The 10,423-nt window shown below is 42.1% G+C and overlaps 1 protein-coding gene across 4 annotated transcripts in view; it reads right to left on the bottom strand.

Annotated features, from left to right (window-relative positions):
- HSPA4L (heat shock protein family A (Hsp70) member 4 like) overlaps positions 1–10,048 on the bottom strand; it is a 29,149-nt gene extending 19,101 nt beyond the window's left edge. Inside the window, exons 1-5 of one of the 4 annotated variants that reach the window (XM_054823212.1) lie at positions 9,710–10,045; positions 5,274–5,331; positions 3,666–3,806; positions 2,439–2,561; positions 848–947 (exon numbers count right to left, since the gene is read on the bottom strand). In XM_054823212.1, the coding sequence (XP_054679187.1) occupies positions 848–947; positions 2,439–2,561; positions 3,666–3,806; positions 5,274–5,331; positions 9,710–9,816 (529 nt within the window). In that variant the 5' untranslated portion in view covers positions 9,817–10,045. Of the gene's footprint in view, positions 1–847; positions 948–2,438; positions 2,562–3,665; positions 3,807–5,273; positions 5,332–9,709 lie in introns of all 4 variants that reach the window. The other 3 variants (XM_054823213.1, XM_054823214.1, XM_054823215.1) reach the window with 3 other exon arrangements.
- Positions 10,049–10,423: the final 375 nt, after the last annotated feature.

The following is a 10,423-nucleotide window of genomic DNA, read 5'->3' on the forward strand; positions in this document are numbered from 1 at the left end:
AGAACTGTTGTGCCAATACTACAACTGACAGGATTGCCACAAATTTCAACTGTCATTACCCCACAGACACATGCTTGACTTGATTTGGATATTTTCAAGTCATACAGTTCAAGTTGTTCTAAATATGATCAGCAAGCCTGCTTTCAGAAAAATCTCTGTAAAAATGCAGTCTGTGTAGAAGCAGCTTTTAAAGCATATAGGTAGTTAAAAATGAAACATCTTTGGATTACACATCTTAAAATTTTCCTTCAATGTATTTAACCTCAAATAAATATTAGTTTATGATAAAAAAAGTATTCCCCTAACACTTTAATGAGATTTTTTACTCCAGCACACCCATCTTCCAGTAAGCTGGAAAGAAAGTGAGAAGTCCCCACCACACACCTATGTTAAATAATCTATTTACTGTAATCTTACAGACAGAGGCAGGTCACATCCGACAATACTATACTATTATTTAATACAACAACTGAGAATTTAGGTCAACTGCACACCCCAGCTGGATCATGAGGAGACTCTGAAGCTAGCTCAGGCCTTTCTGACACAGCTGCATGCTGCAGCAGAGAGGTAAGCACAGATATCACCTTTATTTCAGAAGGAGAGTAGCTATTTTCAAGTGACACTGTATTCAAGTTAGCAAACCCAAACTCTCATCACATCTTCTAAGTGCTACCACCACTCCACCGAAAGAGCTGCTATGTTTCCAGTTCCCAAGCTGGATTGGGCAGTACTAGCCTGGAGAGCTTTTCCCCAAGCTCTTCATTGTGTAACAGCAGGCTGTCGTCACCCTCACAGATTCAATAGCCTGAATGGGTTAAAACAACAACAACGTGCTGCTGCCCTTTACCTGCTGTAGTTTCATTCATTAGCTTCAGACAATTTAATCCTGCGATCTGTGCAGCTGCCATTACAGATCTTCTCTCAGCATCAGTGAAGAAACTGGGTACCTGTTTCCAAAAAATAATTACATAGGATGTTATTAAGTAAGAATTTTTTAATTTAAATGAGTCAGACTTACCCATCAAGCAACCCTATAAATTTCAATACCACAAGAAACTGTTATAAGCTAACCTCACCTTAATAAGGCAGTCTGAATAAAACAGCTAGGCAATTCATTTTAGTGCATATTTTAATTAAAATTTTGTAATATGACAAAGATGAAGTGTCATCCAGAGTTGTTTTAAACTAAGTAAATTTAAGCACCAAAAAACCTGAAAATGTTTTCTCACATTATTCTGATGAGTCTTAAATCTTACAATCACTACCAGTTTCTGAGATCATTTGCATAGCACAAAATAAACACATTAAACATTCATAGATAGCCCCAAAGTAAGTTACTGTAGAAGCACTGGCGGCGCTGGAACTAAACTTAGCACTGAACTAAACTTTGTGTTACAACTGAATCTGTATCCATTTTTCAGTTATCACCTCGGCCACAGTGCCAGCTTACAGCACGCTACAATACTCCGTTCCACCAAAGCCAGCTGAAGTACAATCGGAGCCCATTTAGAAACTGGCTGCAATCCCTTGGCATATCTTCAACTTCAGTCAAGCTTAAGACTTAGAACTACATTCACATGGTATTTCCTTAACTGCCATTGTGGTGTATTACTAGGGATTCTCGTTTGCGTGGGAGGTAGTCTCTGCAAGTGTCTTTGTATACCATAAGGAAGCAAGGAAAAAGATCAAAGCAGATTTCTAACAGCTGAAGTATACAGCTTTCCAGTTCCACTGTCTGTCTGACAGAGGGGGGATAACCCCAATACTTCATGCCCAGACTTCTCAGCAGAGCAAGACCAGAAGTGAAGCAGTAAACAAAGAATGTGAAGAGCAGGCATTTAGGACAAAACCTCATGTCTCTGAGCCCTTCCTCCCACCGTGGGTGAGGACACTAGCTAAAAAACCCAACACAAGTAAAGCAGCCAAATAAAAATACCTTTTCCAACAAATGCAGGTAGTTTGGGCTTCTCAAGTTTACCTGAATGACCCTCAGAGCTGTAAAGTTCAGGCAACTCTCAACTATACTACAACCCAACAGTGGTCAACTATGTAAGAGCAAAGAAATTGAACATGAATTTGGGAAGGTTCTTTAGAACTGTAGCAGATATGCTTACACATTGGACAGTTCCCATTTATAACAGGAACTACAGTAATCAGGATTACTATATGTAGCACTTGGAGTTAACCAGTCTGGATCAGCTTAAGTAGTATGTTCTTTCTGAAAACACACTCTTAATTTAACAACTTTTCCATCTTCCCACACATGGTTACAAAAGTATTCTCATTTGGAAAACCTTGTAATAAAGGCCCATTTTGGGGGTGTGTACGTGCGATTTCTATCCATTACTTGTATCTCTCACCATTGCACCATGGCACGAATGGTACTAGCTTAAAGTTATCTATAGATAGAGAATTGCAAGAGATATATTACAACTTACTGAAATCACGCAGTCTGCTACTGGTTTCTTCAAAGCACTTTCTGAAGTCTCTTTAAGTTTGGCCAATAACATTCCTGTGATCTGTTCAATTGCAAACAGTCTCTCTTCATCTAGGTATCTCACCTAAAACAGAGAATTGCAATTCTGTAATGAATCATCTCAACTTTTTGGTAAGATGTGCAACTTCGACATTTTTTGTAATTTTGAGCATTGAGACCCAAGTTTAACACCAGACTCTGGACACGAATAACTCTCTGTATCAATTGATGCTATGGATTTGTGCTCCCTTCAACAAATCATAAATCATAACTTCCATTTAGTTGAAAATTATTTTGTGGGAAACTCTGCCAGAAAAGCAAATCAAAAAGTGGACCAAGTGAGGATGATTGTAAGATTTGCTTCAGAAGTGCACTCCTGATCCAAATTAAAACGCTAGACATAGATACGTTCAGAGACTGAAGCCAGAAAGCCCGATCTTTGAGAACTGCACTTTCCAGCCTTTTAGTTTGGAAGGAAATAACTTGTTCGGATTACATCTTCAGAGCATTATCTTGTTTTCCTGAAACCTGGTCTCTTCAGGTACCTAAGATCTAAACTCCGATGAGACTAATAACCACACACTATAATTCTATGTATTTGAAGGTAAATCTAGTAAGGTAAGGTGACAAGCTACTAATGTGACTGTAGAAAGCTAATACAACGGATGAGAAACCTCAACAGACGTCTTGGAGAAAGTACAGTACTTGAGCAAACGTTACTGCAGGGAATAAAATGTTCTTCATCTCCTGGTAACAGCAGATTTATTACACAGGCAATTTCACTGAAGGCGAATGAAAAACAACTTTTTTTGGGGTGAGAGCTATTAACATTTTACAGCATACCTGTATGGGAGACAGAGCAATACCTTTTTTACACTACTTTATTACTAGAAGACATGAATATGTAATACAGAGCAAGTACTCTAGATTTTCCTGGACATTCAAAGTAGTGAATGAATTACAAGGAGAAACGAGAAACATAGCAAAACTATACGAAGGCAGGCTCTGTGAAAAATAAAAGGTGTTATTGTACTGGTTATCACCTGACATTTCTTTTCAAAATTACTGAGAAAGTATTTAGAGCTTTCTTAAGGAAAACATACGTCAGTTCAAGTAGGAAGTGAAGTGACGAAGGTCCAAAGCGCTCATCCCTACCACTGAAGATATTCTGTACAAAGCCGTAACTCACCTTTACTCCTACAGAGCCATTCAGCATCTTCTGAAGTTCATAGGGAAGTTTGGCCCTTTCAGCTTGTATGTAAGGATCTTCAAATGCTCTTCCATGCAGTTTTTTGAAGCCATGTAGTGTATTTTTTACATTTGTGACAATCTGTGGAAAATATATTTTATCTTTAATTACCCATGACACGCAGACTATAGAAGACCACCCAGAAAGGATCTCTTGTTATGTTAGGCTTACTGCACATGCTGCAGACCCATGTCAAGCCACACACATTTACTGGAAACCAAAGGCTGGGGGAAAAAAAAGAAGCATCTAATTTTTAATCTAAGGTCTCCATTAAAAAAACCCCAAAAAATCCCAACAAATTTACTTCCCTCTTTAATATCCATTAGCTTGCTGCCATCAATTTTCACTGTACTTTTAGAGGAGCTTTCTGATACAGTATGCAATACCTGAGATCGTATTACATATTGTTGCCATGGCTGTCTGCAGGAACAAATGAAGTTATTACCTACATTAACCTTAAATGAAGTTTCCACAAATTAACACATTTCACTTCCTTTAAATTTCGCCTCTAATTCAGATCCCATTTAGACATAAAGCCTCCCCACCCCTATTGTCCCATCAGCATTTCAACTTTAAGGACAGATTTTTAAGTAAAGAAAGGACCAGAACAAACAAATCCCAACAAACACAATATTTAAGCTATCAAAAGAAATTACTCCAGGGTAATCTTCTCCAAGATAAACTAGTCTAGTTTATTAGCCTAAATAGCAAACTTTATAGCTGGGAAGAGTACTAACAGGACACCTTCTCACCAGCAAAGTTCAGGGGTTGAGCTCAGATAAGAAATGGAAAGTTTCTCAGAATGAAAACGATACAGCCTCTGCATATACTGACTGCTCATGGTACTATCGGCGGGCTCTATTACCTTCATATCCGCCAGGCAGATTTCCAAATACCCACACTCTACGCTAAGGGGAAGGAAGTCCTCTCTGTGCTAACACGATACACAGATGCAGAGAAAGAGGGAAAGACCCTGCTTATTTTGAATTTGTAGATTCACACTGGCTATTAGGAATTTTGACATATTTTCCTTCCAAAGGAAGGGTTTCCTAGGCTACAAGTGAATTTACAGAGGATTAGAGAAATTTAACTTCTGTTCAAAGTTCCAAATCAAGACAGTAAATTACTAAGATGCATTCGTTTCACATTCTAAGCAATAACCAGTATTTATACCAAACTTCTTTCCTTCAACTTCAGTTTCAATTTTTCTAAAACATAAGCACAGTATTCCTCCCCACTCCCAATGGAGATTATGAACTTTATTCTTGCTGTCATGAGTAAGCAAGAAAAGAAATCTTTTACTGGGAAAGAAACAAGGTTTTCTGCTTCTTCCCATTTTTTACTCTGAATGACAAAACAATGCAGAAATACTGTTTCAATTTTAATACAGGGATTATACTGTTGAAGCAGTATACTGTTACTGTGAAACGTACACTTACTGTAGAAAATTTACTTTAAAATAGAAGAATATAAAATTTATTCATTACTTCCCACAGTTCAACAGGACACGGGTCAGGTAACTAATAGGAGAAGTCTTCATCCATTTACCTGGCTCTTTGCTGCATTCCCAATGGCCCGGGTCTTGGATCCTAAAGATATACATGCTCTAAGCAAAAACAGAGGGAAAAAAAAAATTAACTTTTAAAAGAAAACATCATAAAGTATTTCCATAGCACTTTTTAAAACACTGACAAAAAATTAAAGTAGCAGAACATGGATGTGGTATTTAACAGCATTATTGCATGAAGCACCAGAACTTGCAGTAGAATTATAATTATTTTGTTCTTCGCAAATTAGTTTAGAAACTACAAGCAACCACAATTGCTTTCATTATAATTGCATCTAAGGAATTCTTTAAAAGCTTATGTGTTCTACAGATCTTATCACAAAGGTAAAGAATTAATGCTTACTTTTGGGTCACAGCTTATAACCAAAGAAGCCTGTGACATTTATTTTAAAAACCTGAACTTCACCAGTCAAGTCTTCTTGACTCAAGAACCCTGAAGTCTGACAGTACCACATTCACACTGTAAGTGCTATTAGCAACAATAATCATGAGACAATAAAAAACACCACCCAAGCCCAAGGCAGATAAATGGCCCAGTTCTACAGACTACTGAGCAACTCCTGTGACTGAGAACTACCAGGACCACACTGCCAACAGGCAAAAAAGGCTGGGGAAGCTGCCCCTTGCAGCTTCTCAGGTTACCACTGAGCAGCCTCCAGTACAAAACCAAGGCTGCCCCAGGTCCCCAGCCACCGTCTGGCCACCTCACTACCGCCTCTGGAAACTTGTTTTTTTGTTCTGGAAGTTACTATTGCCACATCTCTGCTTATGAATTTGAAATAGAACTCCTTCCCCAAAAGAGAACTCATCAGGCTAAACCCATTCAGTAGTAAGTAACAGATACAACCCAGATTTCATACAGTTCAAATTTAATTGTTTAATGAATGCATAAAGGTCACTAGAGTAGATTGCTTCCTGCCTCCTCTCCATCATCACTACAATGAGGACACTGTATGTAATTTGACAGTATAATCTAGCAACTTCTGCCGTATCACCACACTGAACATGCAAAACCTTCTCCAGATTTAACTGCTGCAAACAGACAATGCATTGCCCTATATTTGCAAGTATGTAGTTCACCTTTCGCAAATGGCTTTTACAGTTTTTAACATCACTTAACACTACAGTTCCAAATTATACTTTGTAGTAATTAAGGAAAGTCAGATAAAAGAGCAATTTATAAAGGGTACAAATGGTTTACATTTGTTTTATAGACAATAACATGCTAATGCTATTACATCACATCTTTTCAGTGTAAGGATTTGACTCTGTTGACAGACAGCATTACTTGCTAATACCCCTATGCAGAGCATGAAGCGTCAAGTCGGAAGCTATTTAGCCCACCAGCGTTCCTGCCATGGTTTACTTCAATTACTCACTTCCAGCACAAGGGGATGGCTGGCTTCTCCCTCCCTTGGCTGGGAAGCAGAGATGTCAAAAAATAAAACACCCTCTCTTTGGCTCCAAACACTTCAGTTTTATCCAAAACAGCTCTTTAGGAAGCATATCCACTGTCAGGATGGAAGTGAACTGTCTCCCCCACCACTACCCTCAGCCTGCTTTGGAACAGTACGCAGCCTTTTCTACAGGTAGCAACTCTCTTCACCAGAAAGACATTTCAATCCTCTCCATGCACTGTTTTGAAAAAGATGCTACCTCATCATTTTAATTACAGTTTGTGAATACGCTAATTACACACGGTCTGAAAAAAGTTACTAAGAAATTAGGAGCTATCAACAATCACCTGTTTTTCCACAAAGCCACAGCGGCGAGGCACAGCACTTGAAAGGGTCATTTACCATGAGTTTAACACGCCTGGCGTGCTGGAAACATGCACAACAGACTTGCTGGAGCTCCCAGTTCAGAAAAAGCAAAGTCTCAAAAAGAGATGCTAAGGCCAAAAGCCTTGAAAAGTACAAGTTCTACTGAAACAGATGGCCTAATGACAGAATCTTTTTCCTTTCTTTCTAAAATACTTGTGCCAAAGCTTCAAAGATGATACACGTTTTACAAACGCTAACAATCCTATGCCTTAGATTACATCATGTAGGCTGCAGGCAAACAATATTAACAAAGGATCACCTGAATGTTTTAACAACTGGGACACTGGATCTAGGACTTGAGTGCTGTATTAAATTGTGATAATACATATATCCCGTAAGTCTACACTGGTTTTGTCTGAGGCACTGAAGCATGCTTACACTAATGCTGTACTGTTCACACCAGTATTGCAGATAGCTGAACCAGCTCCAAAACTGGGAGCTGGCTGCACTAATTAGCCTTGCCCAGAAAGAGCAATTAGCCCTGCAGAGCACAGCCACGACTGTCCTATCTTTAGTACCTAACCCAGTATCTTTACATGGCTTAATAACACCACACTGCGCATGAAAGTATACCAGCTTGTCCAGAGCTAGTTCAGATATTTTTATACCTTGCTACACAGACACAACAAACATTAACTCTTTGTATTTCTCGGATTAAGCCCCAAGTATTTGGGACATATCCAATCAATGTTAACTATTAGCTAACTTCAAGTATCGAAATGATGTAAGCACCTCTATAAGAACATATAAAGAGTTCCTTTATTGTGTTGCTATGTGTAATAAGCAGAAAAGTTCTGATGATTTAAGAGTTAGATCTGCCTACATCACTCAAATCCTGTTTGAAGTAAGGTTTAGTTACTATGATTAACTTCTGTAACAGTAACAATCTTGTTGTATTTCTATTTACTTTTTTGGTTTACCTCAAGACAATAGCATTAGAAAGGAATTTCCTCTGTTCTCCTATATTACATTTTGGAGAAAGAGAAGAAAAAAGCCAGAAAAAATATCACCTTAAGTGAGATAGCATCTGGAGTGCAGAGATACTTAAAAGCGGTAGTTATCTTACTAACTGTGCTTTAGACCCCTTTCATAATCATTTCACAAGTATCTTGAAAGTACAGTTACTCAGACATTAATGTGAAAACTACTGAATGCAGGGAAATCTATGTGAAGCCTACCTACAAAGAATGCACTTCAAGAACATCTAAGAATTGGAAGTAATCTTCATCCTAAGGGGGAAGGAAACTGCAGCTGCCTGAGGATTCTTTGGGCAACAATTTCAGGTGGTTCCTTGCACAGAATTTGAAAGGTCCCAGAATTTCAGTTCTCTTTAAATGTGTGCGAGGATAACGTCTTCTGGAGAGTTAATGTAAGAAGTATATTTTTCTAAGTAATAAGAAGAATTTTGAAGAGTATTCCCATTAATACAGACAGCATGCATTTTAGCACTCAACTTCTCTGTACTTTAAGAACGCAAAACAAAACCTACGTTTCTCTGAGATCAAAAACACAGCACTGCTAAAGTTACTATGGCCTCACACGGCAGAAACAGCTTTCTGCTGCTGGCTACAAATTCCTTTTATAAAAGGAAGCACCATCCAAACCCCGATTTTTATAAGTATTATACGAATTCCTGAATCCTCCTTGAAAATTACGCACAGATGGAGCTCTAAAAATCCGAGACGTATCCCATAGAAACAGAAGAGAAAAATCTCCACCTACTCCTGCGTATCCCATCATCATGGACGTTGCCCACTGCCCCCCCTTTCTTGCAAGACCTCGGTATTCCAGGGCCAGCAGATGCAGCGCGGTGCAAGTAAGAACAGGTTTAAGAAAAGGGAACTCATCGCGCCACTTCCCTGTTTCCCTGGTGAATCAACGTCCTCCTCCTCCCCAGTCTCACTCCATCGTAAAATTGTTAATGAAAACGCTTCAAGCCCTGACAACCGTTCTAGAGTTGGGGAAACACATGCACTTAACCAAGATCTTTGCTACATCAAACGAAAGTGTTACAAGGACAGGGAAAAAAAAAAATCCATTGTGCCTCAAGAGCCGTGTGGCACATCCAGCACGGCGCGGTATTTCAAGGACACAGAAAGAGTCAGGAGCTGGGGGGGGACACGGGGGACGGGACAAGCGTTCCTCGGATACTCTGCCCCAACAGAGGCATTTCCGCGCCTACTTAAAACATTCCGGGTGTTACCGAGACAGGGGCACTCGCCCGGCAACAGCGGCCGCACGCGGCTCCTCAACGCCTCGGCCGCGGACGGGGTCTCGGCACCGGCCGGCAGAGCCTCGCTCCTCTCCCGCAACCGGCGCCAGGCCGGGGCGTTAGAGCCGCGCGGGGAGCGCCCACGGGCCGCGGCGAGGACAAGGCCCTACGGGGACACAGGCGACTCCACCCGCCCCACAGCGCCCGGCCACTTCAGGGAAGCTAGTGCGCCGGGTGGGGAAGACAGGAAAGAAAAGAGGGCGGCTAGGCTCGCCAGTGCAGCGATGAGGGGAGAAAAGTGCCACCGGGGCGGGGGGGGGAAGAGGAAAGAGGGCAGGCCGGGCGGCCCGGCGGCGGGTGGCCCAGGAGCGCCGGTACTCACGGGGTGCAGCGGTCGCTGTACTCATTGGCGATGGTCTCGATACCACCGCTCCGTGCCACGCCGATGTAGCAGTTGAGGAAGCCGAGGTCAATGCCAACCACGGACATGGCTGCGCCTGCCGCTTCCCGCCGGCCTGTGACTAACAGCGGCAGCAGCGACCGTCTCGGCTGCTGGGACCCGGCCCCTCGCCCGTCTCTCCCCCACTGCGGAGCACTGGCCACCAACCGGCAGTTACTCTCCTCTGCGCAGGCGCGCTGTGGCGGCCGGCGGGGAATCCGCCAGGCGCCGGCTACGACTTCGGCACTTTCCGGAAGGGCTCGGGCTGCGCTGGCTGCGGGCGCCGCGCGTTCGAGAAAGATCTGGAAAGGGAGGAAGAAGGCGTTATCTAGAGCGACACCCCGCGCCCAGACGTCAGAACGACGTCGGGCCACGCCCCCGCCGCCTTAAAGGGGCCGCCCCGCCCCTGGCGGCAGCTGCGCGGCTGGGCGCGCAGAAGGGTGGGAGATGGCGCCGCGGCCTGCGGAGAGCCGGGCCCGCCCGCGTTAACCGTGCCGTGGTGCCTGGCACTAAACGCTGCCACCTGCCCTCACCTACCATTTTAATCTAAAAGTTGGTTGCCACACAGTGTAATTTAATGTGATTATAACAATCTAGTGCAATTACCACTGGGCGATGATAAGGCCAATTAATACGATCGTCCTCGGCAGCTGTGAG

Source organism: Grus americana, chromosome 4 (genome assembly GCF_028858705.1).
Source record: "Grus americana isolate bGruAme1 chromosome 4, bGruAme1.mat, whole genome shotgun sequence".
Classification (NCBI taxonomy): domain Eukaryota; kingdom Metazoa; phylum Chordata; class Aves; order Gruiformes; family Gruidae; genus Grus; species Grus americana.